The following is a 25,018-nucleotide window of genomic DNA, read 5'->3' as shown; positions in this document are numbered from 1 at the left end:
CCTACTTCATTTTATAACACATTATAGTGTTTTACATTTCCCTAGAAATAATCTATTAGCTTGGATAGGGACTAAAGAGGCTATGTTTAAAATTGTATACAAATTTGGACTCTCGATATGGTTGAAATGGCCTCTTGGTGCAAAATGGAGAAAATCCTTTTTTTGACAAATTATAACATGATGAAGAAAGCAAGACTACACAAAAAATTGGGCGGCGGGGGGTGGTCCTTTTAAAGTTTTAGTAGTGTAACATGCCAATGACAATTGACATGATAGTCACTTGTCATATGGTAGCCATTTTGACCATTTTGGATTATATGTTTGCTTGGAAAACACGACAACAAGCTAGGTTACAATGCAATCTTTTGATGACCTCCAACATCTTTATAGTGGTACCTAAGCGATGAGTCCAATTTCTCAAGGGAGTCACCTATACCATGGAGTTGTTTCTAAGCGAGGTATAGTTTTTGTTGGAGTTTCCATGCAATAATACCATTTGTTCCACTAGATTTTGAAGTGCATTATAGAAGAACAATAAAGAGGAGCATAGAAGACTTTAGCATGATTTTTGACATGTTCATTAGACCCATGCCAGAGATCCGACTAAAAGATAGACTTGCATTGAATTCTTTGAAAAACATGTAAATCATCACAACATTTGAACAAATAAACAATAGGGCACAAAAGCATGTTCCTAAGGATTCCTATAATGCAACATGAATGTTAAATCATGGATAGTTAATGCCCAACTCACACAAAAGCTTAGTAGTTGGAAAAAACAACCACAAATGCATACAAATAAAAACATGTTAAAGTGTTAAGTAAAGCATTATATCAACTCACAAACAATAAAAAGATAAGAAGACAAAATATGAACACTTTATTTAATTAAGACACAACATTCAAGTTACCATTTTATAAATGCAACATCATAGACTTGTACTGTAGCAATAAACAAATACAACACAATATTTAGAAACTTGCACTATAGTTATAAAAACAACACAACATTTAAACAAAGCTTTGTTGTCATCAAAATTCTCATTGAATTAACATTGATTGAGTTTATTGTTAATTACTTTTGGTTTTATTGCAAAAAAAATTTATTGTCATCAAAATTCTCATTAAATTAATATTGAATAAGTTTATTGTTAATTGTTTTTGGTTATATTACAAGTCCTCTTTTTAAACTCAGAAGAAATATTAATAAAAAAGTTATCATTGAATCAACATCAAATGGGTTTGCAACAACAAGTCTCAAACATGCCATTATATGAATCAAGACGGAACGGCAAGAGAAGCATGTATAACAAACTTGGATATGAGGATGCCTTAAGAAGATGTTACAATTGCCTTAAGAACTTAGAAATTACAAATGAGTCTCAAAAGACAACTTGAAAATGACAAGCATTTTTGTTTGGTTAAATTGCGAAGTATAGGGCAATATTATGTCAATTTCACCCAGAACTTGTATCTAAACTACTTATTTGAATCCACTGAGAAATGAAAACTTTGACCAATGAATCTTTCGAGAAATAAAACTTTGATGAGTGAATAACCTCGGGGTGGAATTTGATAGGGGAAGAATTATTAGAAGGGAAGGGAAGCAAGGTAGGCAGGGAGGAAATTTACAAGAGCAGAAGATGAACAGGGCCTGCATGTGGAAGATCGGATTAACATTGAAGGCCGGAGGAGCCGGCAGCGCACGGTCATTCGCAGCGAAAGCAAAGAAGGGGGCGAAAGGGGGTGCGGCGGGCGCCCCTGCTGCTCCGACTATCAGCAAAGAGCTGAAATCGAGCACGACCGTGGGGGCCAACATCCTGAAAGAAGGAGTGGATCCTCCCGTAAAGCCAGACAGCGAATACCCCGATTGGCTGTGGCACCTCCTCGACAAGCAGCCGCCTCTCAGCGAACTGGAAAGAAAAGACCCCAGCACCATGTCCTTCCCTGAGCTCCAGCGCTTCGTCAAGCTCGATAATCGCCGGAGGATTAAGGAAAACAATGCCTCCAGAGCCAAGCACTGACTGGTAGCATTCTGTTTTTTTCCACTTTCTTACTAAATTTAAATCGTAGAATCGATGCATGGGCAGATAATGAAGGGTGATTATACGCCTTCTTTCATCCCAAAACCATACATTCCAGCATTATTATACATAACGCTGAATGCTGTCTAGGTATTGCTGTAAATTTCATAAATGTTTATCCAGTTTGCCTCAATTTGTCTTTATCAGAAAAAAGTTATCACTTTTAATACACCACTGATCATGATGGATTGGGATTGGTAACTTGTGTGCATTTCTCACTTCGTTTTGTGATTGGCCGTCATTTAATTTAGGTCACGCAAAATAAAGGCAAAGGCAACATGTTTGCAAACAAGGGAAGCATTATGAAATGTACCATTGTTATTCAAGTGACTTAAGACGCCACAGGGCTTTTTTTCTTCTAATATTTGATTACAGGGTAAATTAACAGCTAACACGATATCAGTCAAATCGTTGTAAGTTCTGCTGAATAAATTGTGCTTACTCATAAAACCTTGACCACAGTCACACATTCTAGTTCACATTCCGTGACCTCTTGCTTCCATGACTATAAAACCTTCTCTCCTCTTGTCCATTATTCCACATAGGTTGAGAGGGTTGGTCCATGACAGCATATAAGTTGCAACATTGATCTACTTGCAGATCTGACAAATTAAAAAAAACAGAGAATAACAGAACAGACCACAGACACACAAACTAGAATAACAGAGGTCTGCAAACAATACCACTAACTTTATTATGAAAAAGAGATGAGCAGTTTATAAACAATGCAATCATTCTCTGTATTACAAAAGATAAAATCAAACTGCATAATTAGATAAAGCCAATATATTTTAGATGTTTCCTTTTTTTCCTAATTTTTCAGATGTTTCCCTCTTTTCTATTCTTGGATGTTTCCAATGAAATAGTACGCTTTTTCTTGGTTGCCCAGTCAGTGAGATGTTGCTGATTTTTGTGTTCTTTCTGGTTGCCCAATTCCTCCCTGTTTAGATCAGGAAGCGTCCCGGCTTCCTCCACCAACTGCGGGAAATTGCGTTGCAATGTTTCTGCACTGATCCATTTTGCCTGTGCTGGTGTGTGTCCCTTCCGACCAACCAAATATGAGAAGTATGGCTGATGTCGTGTATCCCGTTTCTTGAAGTCCAGAATTGTATCTTTGAGCAGAGGAGGCTGAAAATCTGGAATATTATCAACCGGATGATGAATTGTAACAGATTCCTCAAGGAGAGGAGGTTCAAATAATTTGAGATTATTAACATTAAGAACATCGTGGATGCCAAGCTGGGAAGGCAAGTCCAAGCGATATGCATTTTCTCCAATGCGTTCCAGAACAGTATATGGGCCATATCTCAGAGGGTGCAGCTTATGATGCTGGCCCTTGAAGCGTTGCTTGTCCAACAAGAGCCACACACGATCTCCAGGTTGAAAAGACAAGTGTGTTCGCTGCTTGTCATGTCTCTGTTTGGCACGATCTTGGGCTGCTTGCAAAGCAGCAGTTACTTGAGCTTGGCGTTGAGAAATGGAGTGTATAAAATGATGAGCTGATTTTTGTTCCTGTTGTTGATGTGCAGACCCAGAAGGGGTGATTGTCAATGGCATCTCAGAGGGTGCACTTGGTTGAAACCCCAAGCAAACCTCAAAAGGTGAGAAACCAGTTGAGGAGTGTGTTGCTCGATTGTAACTATGTTGAATGATGTGCAAATATGTATCCCACTGTTTGTTTTTGGAAAAGTAGCTGCGAAGTGAGTGAACCAAAGTACGATTGACAACTTCGGTTTGTCCATCTGTTTGTGGGTGGAAGGCAGTGGAGAAACGAAGTTGGCAACCCAACAAAGACCAAAGAGTACGCCAAAAGGTACTGAGAAAGCGAGAATCACGATCTGAAATAATGCTACTTGGCAAACCAAAGTGTGGCCATACATGATGGAAGAAGAGATCCGCAGTTTGAGCAGCAGAAGTAGTCTTATGACAAGGCAGAAATATAGCCATCTTGGAGAAACGACATACCACTACCCAGATAGCATCATGTTTACGAAAAGTAGTAGGAAGGCCACTTAAAAAGTCCATGGAAATGGATTCCCAAGGACGAGAGGGAATTGGTAATGGCTGATACAAACCATGCTTACGATTTGAGGGCTTGCTTTGTGAACAAAGAGAACATGCACGAATGAATTTTTCCACTTGCTTTGGTAAGGCAGGCCAATAGAAGTGGCGTTGAAGATTGAGAATGGTCTTGGCTGTGCCAAAATGCCCTCCGCAGGAAGAGGCATGTGCTTCACGGATGAGAATGAGACGATCATCAGATTGTGGCACACATAGTTGGTTCAATTTATACAACCAACCATCACGAAGGGTATAATCAAGAAAGGGAGTTTGGTTGATGACTGTAGGGTGTTGCAAAGCTTCCCATATCTCACCAAAGACCGGATCTGTTGCATACATATCTTTCCAAGCATCATATGCAGCACAACGCACCTCTAGAATGTGTAGGACCTGAGCAGGCGGTCGACTTAACAAATCAGCCATCTTATTACTTGTCCCCTTCTTGTATTTAATCACCAGATGGAATTGTTGAATGTAAGAAGCCCACTTTAAATGGTGTTGCTCTTGAATCTTTCGTTGTGAGTTGATGAAGATTAGCGGATGATGATCTGTATGGAGGATGGTCTCTTTGCCAAGAATGTAATGGCGCCATTGCTTCAAAGCTTGCACTAAACTGTAGAATTCCTTGTCATAGGTGCTGTACATGAGCTTAGCATCCGCAAGTGCCTCAGAATGGTATGCCACAGGGTGGCCTCCCTGTTTAAGAACAGCTCCAATGGCGAATTGAGAGGCATCAGTTTCCATCTCAAATGGTTGATTCATATCTGGCAAACGAAGAATAGGAGCAGAGCATAAGGCACTCTTGAGTTGAGCAAAATGTTTCTCAGATTCGGCATCCCAAATAAACTTTGCTTGATGAGACAACTGGTGCAAAGGGCGAGCCAACTGTGAAAAATGAGAGACAAACTTTCTGTAGAAATTAATACCTCCCATGAAGCTCTTGAGGTCATGTGCATTGGAAGGGGCTGGCCATTGTGCCAAGGCTTGTACACGAGAGGGATCTGGGCGAACCCCTTTGTTGTCAATAATAAATCCCAAATATTGAACTGATGTTTGTCCAAAATAGGATTTCTTTTCTTTGACCTGAAGGTGATGTGCTCGCAATAACTCAAGTATGGTGCGGACATGCTGAAGATGATCTTCCCAAGATTTACTGAATACTAAAATGTCATCAAGGTAGATGACCACAAACTTACCCAAATGTGCCCTGAAAACATCATTAATGAATCTCATAAAGGTGGCCGGTGCGTTGGTCAGTCCAAAGGGCATGACCAACCATTCAAATAGCCCAAACTTTGTTTTAAAAGCCGTTTTCCATGTGTCGGCTGCATGCATGCGAACTTGATGGTAGCCTGCAGTTAAATCCATCTTTGTGAAGAAACAAGCCCCGTGTAAATGGTCCAACAAATCCTCAATGCGGGGAAGGGGGTAGCGGTTTTTAACAGTGGCTTTATTAAGGGCTCGATAGTCTGTCACGAGGCGCCATTCAGAAGTATCTTTTTTTGGAATAATAAAAGCTGGAGATGCACATGGCGAGGATGACGTCTGAATATGACCGGATGTCAACAATTCTTCAATTTGGCGTTCTATCTCCTTTGCCTCTTGAGGAGCAAGGCGATAAGATGGGGCATTGGGTAAGGAAGCGCCAGGAATAAGATCAATGTGGTGTTCAACAGAGCGTGCTGGAGGCAGCCCTGTGGGTTGGGTGAAGACATCTGCAAATTCATGGAGTAGAGGAGCCATTGAAGGAGGGACTGGATTGGTGAGGTTGTCTGGCTTGACAGGGCGAACCAAGCACAAAGAAACATCTTGGTTTAAATTGACTCTCATAATGGAAGCTTTGCCAATGGAAGGTTGGGTTGATGTGCTAGCTGAGGATGTGAGCACATAGGTGCGCCCATCGTGCTGCAAGTGGTATTGGTGATCTGTAGCATGATAAACAGCATGTCGAGCCTCTTGGTATGGAATTCCTAGCAATAAATCAGCACAATCTAGAGGAGAAACATCACATACCACAGTATCACGAAAAGGTCCAATAGCAAAGGTGACAGCACAACATTGTGAGATGGTAAGACGAGGACCGTCCTTTCTGACCCAACCAAGCTGATACGGGTGGGGGTGAGTAGTGGTGGGAAGGCAAAGGCGTTCAACTAAGTCTTGTGACACAAGATTCTTTTGACTCCCATTGTCAAGAATAAGCGTGGCCAACTCATGTTTGATTTGACAATTATGGGTAAACAAAGGCGTAACAGAGGTGTTTGGTGCATTAGCAGTCATGAGGATGAGAGAGGGGTCCACCTCTGTCGGATTTTCGAGAGAAACAGCTGGAAGTGGGGTAGTGGCCGTTGGTTGTTCGACCTCTGTAAAAAGAGTTTTCTGGGGGCGGGGATTTTTCAATACTCGACAATCTGCAGAATCATGTGAGTTGGTCTTGTGAAATGTGCACCAGGGGGTGCGGGGAGGTGTGGGGGATGAGGCAGAGGCGACATTAGAAGAACCAAAGGAAGATGGACCATTTCTGGCTTGAGGATATCGGATTCGAGTACCCACTTTGCGTTCCACCGCCAGGGCCCGAATAAAGGCCTTGTCTAATGAAGCACTATCAAACAACTCAACTTCACGACGAAGAAGCATTAGCAAACCAGAATTAAATTTGATAATTAGTACCTCTTCTGGATCGGATATATGGAGTTGAATGCGCAACTTGCAGAAGACATCAATGTAGGCTTGCACTGATTGATTGGGTAGTTGTCGAAGCTGCAACCATTTGGCAAAGAGATTTCGTATATATCCTGGGGGATAGAAGCGTTCACGTAAGGCCTCGCAAAAGAGATTCCAAGATGTGATAGGCGTCGATTTGGTCTCGGATTGTTCTCCAAGTTCCACAACCAAGGACATATTCTCAAGATGAGTATCCCACCATGTTTGTGCTAGGCCTTCCAATTGTAGACTGGCGATCTGAAGTTTCATCTCCTCCTCCATTGTTGGACAGGTTCTAAAATAGTTGGAGAGGCTGCGGATCCAAGAATCAACAGCCTCACCATTCATTTGCCCTGAGAATTTGGGCAGTTGAAAGCGTGTATCAAGCTGCATTTGCCCTGGAGGGCGTTGTTGTTGTTGCAGCGTAATTAGCTCTTGAAGAGCCCTAGCTAAATCATTCACTGGCGAGTGCATGATTGGAGTGAAATGTATGACCCTAAAAAAAAAAAAAAAAATTCTTCGAACAGGTGGATGGCTTCCAAGAACTTATGCTCTGATACCAATTGATCTACTTGCAGATCTGACAAATTAAAAACAGAGAATAACAGAACAGACCACAGACACACAAACTAGAATAACAGAGGTCTGCAAACAATACCACTAACTTTATTATGAAAAAGAGATGAGCATTTTATAAACAATGCAATCATTCTCTGTATTACAAAAGATAAAATCAAACTGCATAATTAGATAAAGCCAATATATTTTAGATGTTTCCTTTTTTTCCTAATTTTTCAGATGTTTCCCTCTTTTCTATTCTTGGATGTTTCCAATGAAATAGTACGCTTTTTCTTGGTTGCCCAGTCAGTGAGATGTTGCTGATTTTTGTGTTCTTTCTGGTTGCCCAAACATACCATGGTGCTTATGCTGATGGGAGTAGACAAGGTAGTAACATAATGGTTAAATGGTAGTGGGTGGCATATGTTTGCTTGCTCAGCTGTCCCTCCCTACTCTCTTGATGTGTTGTGTGGGTGCTTGTGTGTGAAGCATTAGTGTTGGATATGCTTATCTTGTGGCATCTTGGAATTGCTTTTATGACTGCAAAATCTCCTCTATCTTACCTCAATAGTGTTGGATATGCCTATCTTGTGGCATCTTGGAATTGCTTTTATGACTACAAAATCTCCTCTATCTTACCTCTTTAATACTGGGCATCAAGTTGCTTATGTTTAGGTATGGTGATTATTATAACCTTGCCCTATTTCCATATAATTTTGTTAAGATTGACAACCTCCGCCTACTGGTGTTTAGGCACCCAGTCTCTCTCATCACTGTAACACACTGATGGTTCTCGTTTCTTTTTAATATTTTTCATTTCACACGTACATACCTAAACAATTCAGAAAGATAGAATACTTTTCCAAATACTCTGGGTTTATTGAAGATTTGGTCTCTGCCACTTCAAAGTTATTGGAAGATGAGTTTTGTAGATAGAGGTTGCCCACTGATGTCCTTACTGACATCTATATCTACCTGAGTTGTATTTAGCAAAAAGTGTTGTTGCTAATCTCACTTGTTTTGGCGATGCAAAATTTATTTGGAGCCCAATGTACTCTTGGTGTGGCTTCATTATGGTTATTGTGGATCCAATTATTATGACTTACATGTCAGCCTAAGTCCATTCGTGTATTGCATTTTATGTGTTAAGTGTATAAAGACACACTCATTTGAGCTCATTTACAGCAAGCAACACATCACATTGCATGATATTCTCTTCTAATATTTGGTGCTATGCACCATTGACGCAAAGGTGTATGTTTATTAGTGTGTTATCATGTTTGTGTTGTTGTGATTATTACAATGGAATCATGTTCTTCTTAATATTTTGCGATTTTCTCTTGCTTTTGTATAGCATTTATGACAGAAGCTAGGACACATGGGTGTTTTGGTAACTAAGCAGCCCAGATTTGAGCTTTGCTACTTCTTATGGTGTCTGCACATGCAACCCCTTTTTGCTATTCACAAGTGTTAGCAAGAGAATTGAATGGAACCAAAACCGATCCAAATTATGCAATGTGTAGAAAATCCACAAAATTCTGATCTGCTAATATGAACAATCTGAAATACCAGTTTCTTTTCATATAAACAGAATTTCTCTACCAAATTGCAGTGGAATAGAACAGAAATAAATGCACAAATTCACACAAGAGAACAACACAATTTTTCTAGGGAACCAAACTGGGAAAACTCTTGCTTGCTTGAGAATATTATTGATGAAGAATGAGAAATAGATCTCTTACTACCAGCTTGTTTCAATCAGAAAATACAAGATTCTGCCAGGCTTTAAACACCTGCTAGAATGCTGATCCTGCCTCTCGAAATCTGTGCAAATCTGAGCTCCTAAATCCTTGTGCAAGGTCTCCTATTTCCTAGCGCATTAGGTCTCCTAAAAAATAAGAATTTCTACCTATTTTTCAGCGCACTTCCCAAGTCTTTCTTCCTTCTCCAATTCGTGCCAGAAATCTCTTAGGCTTCTTCTTTCACAAGCTCCCACAAAAATTATGATTACAAATTGTGTCTTTGATCTCCTTATAAGTACTTCAAATAGGCTTTTGTTAGCAAGTTCTATGTTTGTAATGCCGAACTGGTGGTTTTCTAGTTAACAATAGTTAGCACATCTTGTTAACTAGCCCTTCCTAAAAAATCTACCGAGAAATAAAAACTTTGACCAATGAATCTACCGAGAAATAAAAACTTTGACCAATGAATCTACCGAGAAATAAACTACTTATTTGAATATACCGAGAAATAAAAACTTTGACCAATGAATCTTTCGAGAAATAAAACTTTGACGAGTGAATAACCTCGGGGTGGAATTTGATAGGGAGGAAGAATTATTAGAAGGGAAGGGAAGCAAAGGTAGGCAGGGAGGAAATTTACAGGAGTAGAAGATGAACAGGGCTGGCATGTAGAAGATCGGATTAACATTGAAGTCTGGAGGAGCCGGCAGCGCACGGTCATTCGCAGTGAAAGCAAAGAAGGGGGCGAAAGGGGGTGCGGCGGGCGCCCCTGCTGCTCCGACTATCAGCAGAGAGCTGAAATCGAGCACGACCGTGGGGGCCAACATCCTGAAAGGAGTGGATCCTCCTGTGAAGCCAGACAGCGAATACCCCAATTGGCTATGGCACCTCCTCGACAAGCAGCCGCCTCTCAGTGAACTGGAAAGAAAAGACCCCAACACCATGTCCTTCCCTGAGCTCCAGCGCTTCGTCAAGCTCGATAATCGCCGGAGGATTAAGGAAAACAATGCCTCCAGAGCCAAGCACTGATTGGTAGCATTCTGTTTTTTCCACTTTCTTACTAAATTTAAATTGTAGAATCAATGCATGGGCAGATAATGAAGGGTGTTTATATGCCTTCTTTCATCTGAAAACCATACATTCCAACATTATTATACATAACGCTGAATGTTGTCTAGGTCCTGCTGTAAATTTCATAAATGTTTATCCAGTTTGCCTTTGTCCTTATCAGAAAAAAGTTATCACTTTTAATACACCACTGATCACGATGGATTGGGATTGGTAACTTGTGTGCATTTCTCACTTCGTTTTGTGATTGGCCGTCATTTAATTTAGCTCACGCAAAATAAAGGCAACATGTTTGCGAATAAGGGAAGCATTATGAAATGTACCATTGTTATTCAAGTGGCTTAAGACGCCACAGGGAATTTTTTCTTCTAATATTTGATTACAGGGTAAATTAACAGCTAACACGATATCAGTCCAATCGTTGTAAGTTCTGCTGAATAAATTGTGCTTGCTCCCAAAACCTTGACCACAGTCACACATTCTAGTTCACATTCCGTGACCTCTTGCTTCCATGACTATAAAACCTTCTCTCCTCTTGTCCATTATTCCACATAGGTTGAGAGGGTTGGTCCATGACAGCATATAAGTTCCAACATACCATGGTGCTTATGCTGATGGGAGTAGACAAGGTAGTAACATAATGGTTAAATGGTAGTGGGTGGCATATGTTTGCTTGCTCAGCTGTCCCTCCCTACTCTCTTGATGTGTTGTGTGGGTGCTTGTGTGTGAAGCATTAGTGTTGGATATGCTTATCTTGTGGCATCTTGGAATTGCTTTTATGACTACAAAATCTCCTCTATCTTACCTCAATAGTGTTGGATATGCCTATCTTGTGGCATCTTGGAATTGCTTTTATGACTACAAAATCTCCTCTATCTTACCTCTTTAATACTGGGCATCAAGTTGCTTATGTTTAGGTATGGTGATTATTATAACCTTGCCCTATTTCCATATAATTTTGTTAAGATTGACAACCTCCGCCTACTGGTGTTTAGGCGCCCAGTCCCTCTCGTCACTATAATGCGCTGATGGTTCCCATTTCTTTTTAATATTTTTCATTTCACACGTACATACCTAAACAATTCAGAAAGATAGAATACTTTTCCAAATACTCTGGGTTTATTGAAGATTTGGTCTCTGCCACTTCAAAGTTCTTGGAAGATGAGTTTTGTAGATAGAGGTTGCCCATAGATGTCCTTACTGACATCTATATCTACCTGAGTTGTATTTAGCAAAAAATGTTGTCGTTAATCTCACTTGTTTTGGCGATGCAAAATTTATTTGGAGCCCAATGTACTCTTGGTGTGGCTTCATTATGGTTATTGTGAATCCTATTATTATGACTTACATGTCAGCCTAAGTCCATTCGTGTATTGCATTTTATGTGTTAAGTGTATAAAGGCACACTCATTTGAGCTCATTTACAGCAAGCAACACATCACATTGCATGATATTCTCTTCTAATATTTGGTGCTATGCACCATTGACGCAAAGGTGTATGTTTATTAGTGTGTTATCATGTTTGTGTTGTTGTGATTATTACAATGGAATCATGTTCTTCTTAATATTTTGCGATTTTCTCTTGCTTTTGTATAGCATTTATGACAGAAGCTAGGACACATGGGTGTTTTGGTAACTAAGCAGCCCAGATTTGAGCTTTGCTACTTCTTATGGTGTCTGCACATGCTACCCCTTTTTGCTATTCACAAGTGTTAGAAAGAGAATCGAATGGAACCAAAACCGATCCAAATTATGCAATGTGTAGAAAATCCACAAAATTCTGATCTGCTAATATGAACAATCTGAAATACCAGTTTCTTTTCATATAAATGGAATTTCTCTACCAAATTGCAGTGGAATAGAACAGAAATAAATGCACAAATTCACACGAGAACAACACAATTTTTCTAGGGAACCCAACTGGGAAAACTCTTGCTTGCTTGAGAATATTATTGACGAAGAACAAGAAAGAGATCTCTTACTACCAGCTTGTTTCAATTAGAAAATACAAGATTCTGCCAGGCTTTAAACACCTGCTAGAATGCTGATCCTGCCTCTCGAAATCTGTGCAAACCCGAGCTCCTAAATCCTTGCGCAAGGTCTCCTATTTCCTAGCACATTAGGTCTCTTAAAAAATAAGAATTTCTGCCTATTTTTCAGCGCACTTCCCAAGGCTTTCTTCCTTCTCCAACTCGTGCCTGAAATCTCTTAGGCTTCTTCTTTCACAGGCTCCCACAAAAATTATGATTAGAAATTGTGCCTTCGATCTCCTTATAAGTGCTTCAAATAGGCTTTTGTTAGCAAGTTCTATGTTTGGAAAGTCGAACTGGTGGTTTTCTAGTTAACAATAGTTAGCACATCTTGTTAACTAGCCCTTCCTAAAAAATCTACCAAGAAATAAAAACTTTGACCAATGAATCTACCAGGAAATAAAAACTTTGACCAATGAATCTACCGAGAAATAAACTACTTATTTGAATATACCGAGAAGTAAAAACTTTGACCAATGAATCTTTCAAGAAATAAAACTTTGACGAGTGAATAACCTTGGGGTGGAATTTGATAGGGAGGAAGAATTATTAGAAGGGAAGGGAAGCAAAGGTAGGCAGGGAGGAAATTTACAGGAGCAGAACATGAACAGGGCCGGCATGTGGAAGATCAGATTAACATTGAAGGCCGGAGAAGCCAGCAGCGCACAGTCATTCGCAGCGAAGCAAAGAAGGGGGCGAAAGGGGGTGCGGCGGGCACCCCTGCTGCTCCGACTATCAGCAGAGAGCTGAAATCGAGCACGACCGTGGGGGCCAACATCCTGAAAGGAGGAGTGGATCCTCCTGTGAAGCCAGACAGCGAATACCCCGATTGGCTATGGCACCTCCTCGACAAGCAGCCGCCTCTCAGCGAACTGGAAAGAAAAGACCCCAACACCATGTCCTTCCCTGAGCTCCAGCGCTTCGTCAAGCTCGATAATCGCCAGAGGATTAAGGAAAACAATGCCTCCAGAGCCAAGCACTGATTGGTAGCATTCTGTTTTTTCCACTTTCTTACTAAATTTAAATTGTAGAATCAATGCATGGGCAGATAATGAAGGGTGTTTATACGCCTTCTTTCATCTGAAAACCATACATTCCAACATTATTATACATAACGCTGAATGTTGTCTAGGTCCTGCTGTAAATTTCATAAATGTTTATCCAGTTTGCCTTTGTCCTTATCAGAAACAGTTATCACTTTTAATACACCACTGATCACGATGGATTGGGATTGGTAACTTGTGTGCATTTCTCACTTCGTTTTGTGATTGGCCGTCATTTAATTTAGCTCACACAAAATAAAGGCAACATGTTTGCAAATAAGGGAAGCATTATGAAATGTACCATTGTTATTCAAGTGGCTTAAGACGCCACAGGGATTTTTTTTCTTCTAATATTTGATTACAGTTAAATTAACAGCTAACATGATATCAGTCAAATCATTGTAAGTTTTGCTGAATAAATTGTGCTTGCTCCCAAAACCTTGACCACAGTCACACATTCTAGTTCACATTCCTCTTGCTTCCATGACTATAAAACCTTCTCTCCTCTTGTCCATTATTCCACATAGGTTGAGAGGGTTGGTCCATGACAGCATATAAGTTCCAACATACCATGGTGCTTATGCTGATGGGAGTAGACAAGGTAGTAACATAATGGTTAAATGGTAGTGGGTGGCATATGTTTGCTTGCTCAGGTGTCCCTCCCTACCCTCTTGATGTGTTGTGTGGGTGCTTGTGTGTGAAGCAATAGTGTTGGATATGCTTATCTTGTGGCATCTTGGAATTGCTTTTATGACTACAAAATGTTAAGTTATGGTATGTTCTATGCTTATAACAGTTTACTTCTTTTTCTTATTATATTCCACAGATTAGCAATCACATGTACATAAAGTAAAGTGCAGATAGAACATTAAACGATCGACAGAAAACAAGCCAAGACAAGAGACACAAGATGTGGCGGCTAGCCAGGGACAAACCCCACAATGTGTGGGGAAACCCTTTGATCAAATATTTTTTTATCTTCAATAATTCCACATAGAGAAATAGTACAATAAATCTGATTTATATCAGCAGTAGCAAACCCTAGATCAACAGCATCAACATTATCGACGTCATCATCAAAATTAGGGCAGTCGATATCTCACAAACTGACCGTCGGATCGGCTTGATTCCACCACCAAAAGTTGTAGCCTTCAGAGGAGGTTCAGATGAGGAGATCTTCTGGTCCACACAGGTCAAACTTCACTTCTGCAATTGTAGCTTCAGTTTTAGCAGCTTCCTTCAAACTAGGGCAGTCGATATCTCGCAAACCGTTCATTGGATCAACTTGATTCCACCACCAAAAGTTGCAGCGTTCAGAGGAGGTTCATATGAACCTACAACACAGTTCAGATGAGGAGGTTTGATGGTCCAGATGAGACTCTTTTCTGCGCAGTAGAGAGAGAGAGATGTCATGAGATGAGTTAGTGCAAATGAGGAAAAGTTTTCCTGTAGTTATACACAACTGTTGATGTTTGCATAGATGCGACTGTTGGGCTTCTGAGCTTACATGAGTTGTAGGTTGGCTTGATAATAATTCCATAATCAAAATAAATTCATATCTCCATGAATACTTATTGGAATCGGATGATCTTTAGATCAATCCTACACCTCTCGATGAGAGGAATCTAATGAACATATTATCAGCCATGAATAAGATGACCCACATGAAGTTTGGCCCTAGTTGCCAATTTTAACACTCCCTCTCAACTAGGGAGAACTTCATCTGCAATCTGTCTGTTGGTCGCTACTATTCATCCATCAAATGCACTGCCGTGTACAGCCTGACCCTTGCCCTGCGCTGCGCTATTTTGCCTGTTTTGCTTTGTCTTGTTCTGCCCTGTACTGATCTGTACAACCCTGCTCTGTTATGCTCTGGTTTGCTTTGTTCTATTCTGCTCTGCTTTTGTCCGAACTATGAAGAAGAAGAAATGATCGAGGATGTATCATACTGACTCAAAGTCAGTTTTAGAGTATGTACCACTGGTCCCAGACCAGTCTCAACCAACCTGAAGTCAGCGTCATAGTGAGTACAACTCCTACCACTGGTCCCAGACTAGTAACATGCTCCACTGACTCAAAGTTAGTCTCAGAGTGCGTACCTCTGGTCCCAGAACAGTAACAACCGACCCGAAGTCAGTGTCATAGAATGTACCACTCCTACCACTGGTCCCAGACCAGTGTCATTGATCCCAAATCAATGGAGGTCATCCTAGCTTAGGGAGTACGGTAGATACAACGATGCATCCATCGGTACTACTATGGTCCCTAACTTCATTTCCATGCTCATTGATTAGATGAGAGATATTTCCCATGAGTCCTAGACTGCATGGGTAGGATGTCTCGACAGGAGAACTTAATCAATCCCCCGTCCTCATAGGAGAACACATCAATCCTGCTACAATCGCCATGGAGAACACATCAATCCAAGCCGCCATGGAGAACACATCAATCCAGGCCTCACAGGAGAACACACCAATCCTGCTACAATCGCCATGGAGAACACATCAATCCAGGCCTCATAGGAGAACACATCAATCCTGCTACAATCGCCATGGAGAACACATCAGTCTAGGCTTCACAGAAGAAAACATCAATCCTGCTACAATCGCCATGGAGAACACATCAGTCCAGGCCTCAAAGGAGAACACATCAATCCTGCTACAATCGCCATGGAGAACACATCAATCCAATCCTCACAAGAAAACACATCAATCTTGCTACAATCTCCATGGAGAACACATCAATCCAGGCCTGACAGGAGAACTAATCATCCTGCTACACGGGAGAGCAAATCATCTTGTCCCACAAGAGAGCGAATCATCTTGTTCCAGTGCGCACCACCAGGGGAAGATGAGTCACCCTATGGTCGTATGTTGCTCCAGTAAGAACTGCAAGCCCTCAGAGCTCCCAGAGCTTAATGTATGCAACATGCAGGACCCTTGTACACGGGTTTCTTGACGACTCCAAATCGTTTGGGAAAACCACAGATTAGATCTTTCCTCGGGGCTTTGACAAGGTGTATCGACCTGTACATCATCTTAATGCGATGGAGCCTCCTTGCTCATCGACTTACCATATCCCAGATGATGTCTATCTGCTGGAGCAATCGACGAATACGGGATTCCTCAATAATCGAATCCCACCTTTGGTTGTTACAAAGAATCACAGTGGTATGTGTTCAAATAGCTCACTGAAGAGCTTCCCCAACCAAGCAGCGTCATATGAGATCATATTCGTAGATATGTATCTGGTCTCGGTGGTGCTTATGGCAACCGACTTCTGCTTCCTACTCATCCATTATATCAAAGCAGAATCCAAAGAGAAACATCATTAAAAGTGCTCCAGTGATCCTCCACACTACCTGCCCAATCAGCATTCGAATAATCATGCAGTTTCATATTTCCGGCAGTGTATCTCAATCCATGAGAGATTGTGTCCTGAAGACATCTCAGAAGATTCTTGGCACCCATCTAGTGAGGCTCAACCAAATATGAGCTCACAATGCTAACAACAAAACATATGTTCGGACGAAGGTTCACCAAGAACATCAACGCGAATGAGTTTTTGAAACTCAGGGGCATTTCCCTAATCTGGTTCGACATCACTACCATATAACTTCTGAAAGTTAACATCCTCGAGGTAGTCACAGGCTTGTAGTCCAACATACCAAATCTTTTCAGAATCTTCACCACATATTTTCCTTGAGATAGGAACATTTCCCTTGGCTTCTACCACACTTCAAGTCCTTGGTTCTTTATTTCAAATTCAGACACCAACTCCCTCTTACATTTGTGAATGAGAGGGTATGCACTTGTTAGAAAGAGGTCATCCACATACAACACCAGTATGAGAGGCTTGTCATCTTCAACCTTAAGGTAAAGGTTAGGATCGGCTTCACTCCTAGTGAATCCCAGCTTCATCAAGTGGCTATCGATCCTCTCATACCATGCTTGGGGTGCTTGCTTCAGCGCATAGAGAGCTTTCTTCAACCTGCATACATGAGATTTTCAATCATAAATCTCAATTCCTTCGGGTTGCTCCACATAGACCTCTTCTTTGATCGAACCGTGCAAGAACGCGGTCTTGACATCCATCTGATGTAGGTTCCATCCTTATGAAGCCACAAGGTTTATGATCAAGCGGATGGTTGTGTATCTGGCAACAGGTGCAAATATCACATCATAGTCTATACCTTCCTTCTGGGAGAAACCACGAGCAACAAAACGAGCCTTATACTATTTCGTACTTCCATCTGCTGCAACTTTATCTTGTAAAGCCATTTTGAAGTAACAATTGTTTTGTCCAGGGGTTTGGGAACTACTTCCTAGACATCATTCTCCATAATAGACTCATATTCTTTGGTCATAGCATCCTTCCATACTTGATGCTTGACGGCATCTGAGAATGATGAAGGCTCATTTTGTATGATCGTGCTCATGATGGTCAGGTATCCCTGATACCTGTTAGGTTTCTTACTTTCACGGAAGGTTCCTCGGGGTGCAGCATGTCCTTCAGGATCATCAAGTATCCCCCTAAGCCATGAAGGCTCAAGTGGATAAATAGGATCCATGGGTTCCTCCACATCAGGCATTGTTACATCATCTACCCATAGAGACAACTTCCACAATCGTACGATTCTTCCTTTCTGCCACACCATTCTGCTCAGGAGTATGTGGTGTACTAGTCTCCCTCTTAATGCTAGCCTCAGATATGCCTGAGTGAACCAATTGTAATATATCGGAGGTCTTGCTTTGGCTTGAGGGGAATGGTACCCTTTTGAGCTTTCCTTCCACACATCCTGGACATACACCTTCTTTCTCTACTCGGAATTCGGGCATCCCTATCACCATTTGTCTTACATCGAGTAGAGCTTTATAATGAAGGGGGGCAAACCTCTGATGCCAAAGTTCGGACTGAAGAGATGTGTCATAAGACATGACACCTAGCAGACTTCCATCGACCTGATATAATGAATCAACATGAAACCCAAGAGTAAAGGCATCTTTAACATTATTTTTCCATATACGTACCTTGCCATCGCTGAAGGTTACCTTGTAGCCTTTGTCTTCTATTGTCGAGATGGACACCATGTTCTTTTTGAGGTTAGGTGCATTTAATACATCTTGGAATTTCTAGCCTTCTTGAATGGTTGTCCTTTTCCTTGATTCCCAGCACTCCTCTTACCTTTGCTATTGAATTTGTCATTCCTTTGATTGTCATCAGAGGGATTTTGATCATCGTCCCAGTGTGAGTCCTTTCTATCAGGGCACTCCCTTGCATAGTGACTTGCTTTATTGTAGATGTAACATTGTCCTTTTCATCCACCCTTAGGTCCAGCCTTTCCTTTTGATTTAGTCTTGGAATTATTTCTTTTCTTAGCATGAGAAGAAAAGGCAATAGGAGGACCTTTAGGCATGGGAATTTCTTGCTCTTCTACCCTTGTTTCTTCTTGAATGCATCTAGCCATTAATTCCTCGAAACCAGGAATTATATTATTGTTCAAAAGAGTAGTCCTGAACACGTACCATTCGGATGGTAATCCTCCAAGAGTCTTGAGTGCCATTTCTCTGTTAGTAATAGTCTCCCTAATAGATAGGAGATCGTTTTTGATCTCGGTGATTCTTAAGAAGTATGCTTGCATACTCTCATCTTTACCCTTCTTGATTTCCCTAAGCTTATTTCTAAGAAACAAAACTTGATTTGCATCATTGACTTTAAATAAACTCACCAGTCTATCGTAGATTTCCTTGGATGTGTCCAATTCAGAGATGTAGGCCACCAAGTGCTTGTTAATAGAGTCCCGGATGATCTTCTTTGTTTTGAATTCTCCATTTTTCCATTTGTTCCAGGCAACAACGGATGCATTTGATGGAGGCTCAACAATATTGCCTCTTACATGGTCCAACACCCCTTGATCTTCTAGGGTTAGATTGATAGACATCTTCCATCCGTAATAGTCAGCTTTCTCACGGAGCTTGTCTTCAGCAGGAAAGAGTGTTGAGGACCCCATAGTTCTTTTAGGATAGCCTTGCCAATCTTCTCTTCGGTGATTTCTCTTGCTCTTGCTCGGGCTTTGTCTTCACCTCGGCTCTAATACCATGTTAAGTTATGGTATGTTCTATTATTATAACAGTTTACTTCTTTTTCTTATTATATTCCACAGATTAGCAATTACATGTACATAAAGTAAAGTGCAGATAGAACATTAAACGATCGACAGAAAACAAGCCAAGACAAGAGACACAAGATGTGGCGGCTAGCCAGGGACAAACCCCACAATGTGTGGGGAAACCCTTTGATCAAATCTTCTTTTATCTTCAATAATTCAGCAGAGAGAAATAGTACAATAAATCTGATTTATATCAGCAGTAGCAAGCCCTAGATCAGTAGCATCAGCGTTAGCAGCTTCATGATCAAAACTAGGGCAGTCGATATCTCACAAACCGACTGTCGGATCGGCTTGATTCCACCACCAAAAGTTGCAGCCTTCAGAAGAGGTTCAGATGAACCTACAACGCAGTTCAGATGAGGAGATCTTCTGGTCCACGCAAGTCAAAATTCACTTCTGCAGTTGGAGCTTCAATTTCAGCAGCTTCCTTCAAACTAGGGTAGTCGATATCTCGCAAACCGTTTGTCGGATCGACTTGATTCCACCACCAAAAGTTGCAGCCTTCAGAGGAGGTTCATATGAATCTATAGTGCAGTTCAGATGAGGAGGTTTGATGGTCCAGATGAGACTCTTTTCTGCGCAGTAGAGAGAGATGTGATGAGATGAGTGAGTGCAAATGAGGAAAAGTCCTCCTGTATTTATACACAACTGTTGATGTTTGAATAGATGCGACTGTTGGGCTTCTGAGCCTACATGAGTTGTAGGTCGGCTTGATAATAATTCCATAATCAAAATAAATTACTTATTGGAATCGGATGATCTTTAGATCAATCCTACACCTCTCGACGAGAAGAATCTAATGAACATATTATCAGCCATGAATAAGATGACCCACATGAAGTTTGGCCCTAGTTGCCAATTTTAACACAAAATCTCCTCTATCTTACCTCAATAGTGTTGGATATGCCTATCTTGTGGCATCTTGGAATTGCTTTTATGACTACAAAATCTCCTCTATCTTACCTCTTTAATACTGGGCATCAAGTTGCTGATGTTTAGGTATGGTGATTATTATAACCTTGCCCTATTTCCATATAATTTTGTTAAGTTTGACAACCTCCGCCTACTGGTGTTTAGGCACCCAGTCCCTCTCATCACTGTAACGCACTGATGGTTCCTGTTTCTTTTTAATATTTTTCATTTCACACGTACATACCTAAACAATTCAGAAAGATAGAATACTTTTCCGAATACTCTGGGTTTATTGAAGATTTGATCTCTGCCACTTCAAAGTTCTTGGAATATGAGTTTTGTAGATAGAGGTTGCCCACTGATGTCCTTACTGACATCTATATCTACCTGAGTTGTATTTAGCAAAAAGTGTTGTCGCTAATCTCACTTGTTTTGGCGATGCAAAATTTATTTGGAGCCCAATGTACTCTTGGTGTGGCTTCATTATGGTTATTGTGGATCCTATTATTATGACTTACATGTCAGCCTAAGTCCATTCGTGTATTGCATTTTATGTGTTAAGTGTATAAAGACACACTCATTTGAGCTCATTTACAGCAAGAAACACATCACATTGCATGATATTCTCTTCTAATATTTGGTGCTATGCACCATTGACGCAAAGGTGTATGTTTATTAGTGTGTTATCATGTTTGTGTTGTTGTGATTATTACAATGGAATCATGTTCTTCTTAATATTTTGCGATTTTCTCTTGATTTTCTATAGCATTTATGACAGAAGCTAGGGCACATGAGTGTTTTGGTAACTAAGCAGCCCAGATTTGACTAGAGGCATGGCCATGGACCTGTAATCCTGCATATGAAATCTCTGGAGAATCTGTGTAGTGTACTTTCCCCTATCCCACAGGGATCTTATGATCGCCCTGCCAAGCCTCCAAGCCAAGGAAATAGGGCGTAAGCTCGATATCCTTCATCTCAAACTCTCTTGCAAGGTCCTCCTTGCAATCTTGGATCGAGCTCTCATCTCTAGTTAGTATAAGGTTGTCGACATAGAGAACTAGAATGAGAGGAAGCCCTCCAACCATAATGTAGTACAAGTTGTCATTCGCCTCACTCTTAGTGAAGCCCAATCCTCAAAGGTAGCTATCAATCCGAATGTACCATGCTCTCAGAGCCTACTTGAGCCCATAAAGAGCTCTCTTCAACTTGCACACGTGTGTCTTTGCTAAATTGCTTAAACCTCTCTGGCTGCTGCATATAGATCTCCTCCTTAACAACTCCATTGAGGAAGGCTGTCTTCACATCCATCTGGTGGATCTTCCACCCCATCTGTGCTGCAAGTGCCAGAATAGTCCTGATGGATGAATACCGTGCTACTGGGGCAAAAGTCTCCTCATAGTCTATGCCCTCAATCTATGAGAAGCCCTTGGCCACAAACTTGGCCTTGAACTTCTCCACAGTCCCATCTGCTCCATGCTTCACCTTGTACACCCATCTCGATCCAACTACAGATTTCCTCTCTGGTCGTGGAAGAATCTGCTAGACATCATTCTTCATGATAGAGGAATAATCCTCCACCATGGCATCTTGCCAAACTTGCTAAGAAGCTGCCTCCTTAAAAGAAGGCTTAATGTCCACCAACTCTGTCATCAATGCCATATAACCTGTGTACCTCTGTGGCTGTTTACTTTGCCTAAACATGGTGCTAGAAGTCTCAACCTGCTCCTGAGCCTCTTGAATCAATCTCTCGGCACACTTGGCCTTCTTCCTCCCTGCGGTGGGTGGCTCTCGCTGATCTGTCTGCTCTCGGCCTAGTTTCTCCTCCTCATACTGCTGCAAATCCTACTGCGTTACCCTCTTGCCACTAGACTGTGGCTGTGGCTGACTCTAAGGTGCTGGCTGTGACTCCTATTTGGTAGCGGGTAGCTCCTCCTCAAGTACTGCAATCTGCTCACGCTATAAGGAAACTCTCAGAGCCTGACCCTCGTGGAATCTCATATCTCTCCTGAGAACCATCTTCCTAAGTCCTGGAAGATACACCCTGTATGCCTGAGATGTCTCACTATATCCCACGAAAATTCCCCTTTCTTCTATGGGATCAAGCTTCTTCCTACTATCGTTGGACACATGACAGTAGATCTTTGTGCCAAATATCTTGAAGTGTGAAACATCATGCTTCTTGCTTGTGAAAGCCTCCTCTGGTGTAGCTCGTCCAAGCACCCTGTGTGGACTCCTGTTCTGCAGAAATATTGCAGTGTTGCATGCTTCTGCCCACAAGAACCTAGGTAGCTCCTGATCATGCAACATAGCCTTGGCCACTCCAACAATACTCCTGTTCTTCCTCTCAGCCACCCCATTCTGTTGAGGGTTGTGAGGTGCTATCAACCAGTGTTCCTCGGGGACTCGCCCCCCCCCTTAGGGGTCTAGTTTCCTCGCTCCCCCGCGCTCCGGGGACTTGGGGACGAGTAGGGGACGTATCCCCACGCTCCCAAAATGGAGGAAACTCAGGGGGACGTGCCAGGGAAACGTTTCCCTTCCCTGAGGGGACGTTTCCCCACGCTCCCAAAAAAATGGCCTTGCTTATAGTTTATGATTTAATAGACCTAAAGTGGTACAAAGCTACTCATGTTCTGTATGGGGATAACGTGCTGTCTTTTGGTTTCAACAAGCGTTATTTTAGAGGGTCAGTATCATGGAAATTTGTTGGACCATATAGCACGTACATGAATTTTCCCTTTTAAAACTTCTCCTTTTTTTCTCAAGTGATGGCTGGATTACAGTGGGGAGATAACTGGAGTGATAGGCAAAGAATATGAGACATTCAGTTTGTGTTTTTACTTTGCATGACATTTGACATACAAACTATGGAAGCAGCACCTATGTCATGTGGGAAATAATTGGGTGGACTATAGACTAACATGCGTTTACTGCAAGCATGAAAAAATACTATGGGCAGCAAGAAATCTCAGGAACTGTCGTTATATATGAATTTATACAGTTACAAAATTTACACAGACCACAGTTGCTCAGCTTGAATTCTTAGGTCTGAAAATTATTTTCACCCCTGAAATACACTGCTAGTTTGAAGTTTGAACTGCATGGCATTGCTCTAATAAGGTAGACAAATTATCCATGCCATCGTTGGTCACCCAAGTTGGTTTGCAGATGGTCATCCTGCAGTCAATGTCATTTGATAGTAAACTGTCAGAAACTCTTTCATGTGATCTTCTCATCTCTCTTGGAACTAAAACTCTTCTTTCAGCATATGGTGTACTGTCTATATTATATATGATATAACAAACTTTCTAGCTGTTGGATCCAATACAGCTGGACAACCAATTATAGTTGCCCCTTCTACTGCCAATACAGTGTTCCTGATCTGTCCATTTACCTTTTCACAAAATTCAGTGGCTACCTTATCAAGCTGAAGCTCTCCCTCTGTCTGACCAAAATCTAAATTAGAATTTGACCAAGCTGAATTAGAATTTTAAATTTATTATTTTATATGATATTATAAATTTGGATAATGTCAAATGATATTCATATCAATGATCATGCTTTGCAGCTTTTCAATTCAAACCAAATTGTCATAGTGGACTCAATTAATAAATTATATTTTTATATTTATAAATTTTTAAGACCCTGACGCTCCCCCACGTTTCCTAAAAAATGGTAGGGAGCTTTTGCATAGGCCGCTCCCGCGCCCCCTCGCTCCCTCGCCCCCTCGCTCCCTCGCCCCCTCGTCCCGGAACCTTGGTGGAACATTGCTATCAACTCTCTCCTAATACCTTCCTTTGCACAAAACTCCTTGAAGGCATTGGAGATATATTCTCCACGATTGTCACTTCCCACTGCCTTGATTCTTCTCGATTTGCTTCTCTACCAAGGCCTTAAATTCCATGAAGCTGTCTACGACCTCATCTTTCTTTTTCATAAAATAAATCCAAGTTTTCCGAGAAAATTCATCAATGAAAGTAACATAATACCTTCATCAGTGATGGAGAAGAAAAGGGCCTGCACACAGTTGAATGCACTAGCTTTAAAATCCCTTTGGCTTTGCTATCATGACCATGGAAAGAAGACTTGGCATATTTGCCAAGTGTACAACCCTTGCACACTCCACTCTTGTCAAGGCCTCTTGCTGGTAATCTTGTGGCAATCTGCTGAAGAATCTTCAACGCTCCATGATGCAAGTGTCCCATGTTCCTGTGCTAAAGTTCACCAACATATGCACATCATGCCTTGCTGCTCAAGACTGCATTTGTCTCTACCTGCAACTTGTAGAGATTCTTCACCCTCACACCTATTTGCTTCACTACTCCTGAAGTTAGATGCTTGAGGTAGGCCTTGCCTCTACTGAAGATGACATCATATCCTTTATCCTCAAGAACAACTATTGAAACTAGGTTCTTCTTTAGCCCTGGAACATGGAGAACATCTTTGAGAGCAAGAGTATTACCTGACTGCCTCTCTAAGCTAACAGTACCAACTCCCTTGGTAGCATACTTGCCATTATCTCTAAGCTCAATATTCACCTGCATATCCTTCTCATCTGACTGGCTAAAACACTCCCTGTTCCCAGTCATATGGAAAGAGGCTCATGAATCAATATATCACGTGCTGCTCCCCACGGAGCTTGCCATGCAAGCTA

The 25,018-nt window shown here is 41.4% G+C and overlaps 1 protein-coding gene across 1 annotated transcript in view; it reads left to right on the top strand.

Moving 5' to 3' along the window:
- Positions 1-1,493: 1,493 nt before the first annotated feature.
- LOC149178769 (large ribosomal subunit protein mL54-like) overlaps positions 1,494-25,018 on the top strand; it is a 28,392-nt gene continuing 4,867 nt past the window's right edge. The window contains exon 1 of the mRNA XM_089420424.1: positions 1,494-2,027. Within this exon, the coding sequence (XP_089276550.1) occupies positions 1,644-2,024 (381 nt within the window). The 5' untranslated portion in view covers positions 1,494-1,643 and the 3' untranslated portion in view covers positions 2,025-2,027. The remainder of the gene's footprint in view (positions 2,028-25,018) is intronic.

This window comes from Pinus tabuliformis, chromosome 4_1, assembly GCF_031772625.1.
Source record: "Pinus tabuliformis cultivar Carrire ecotype Pingquan chromosome 4_1, CPIR1, whole genome shotgun sequence".
Taxonomy (NCBI): Eukaryota; Viridiplantae; Streptophyta; class Pinopsida; order Pinales; family Pinaceae; genus Pinus; species Pinus tabuliformis.
This window is presented reverse-complemented; position numbering and strand designations above follow the sequence as displayed.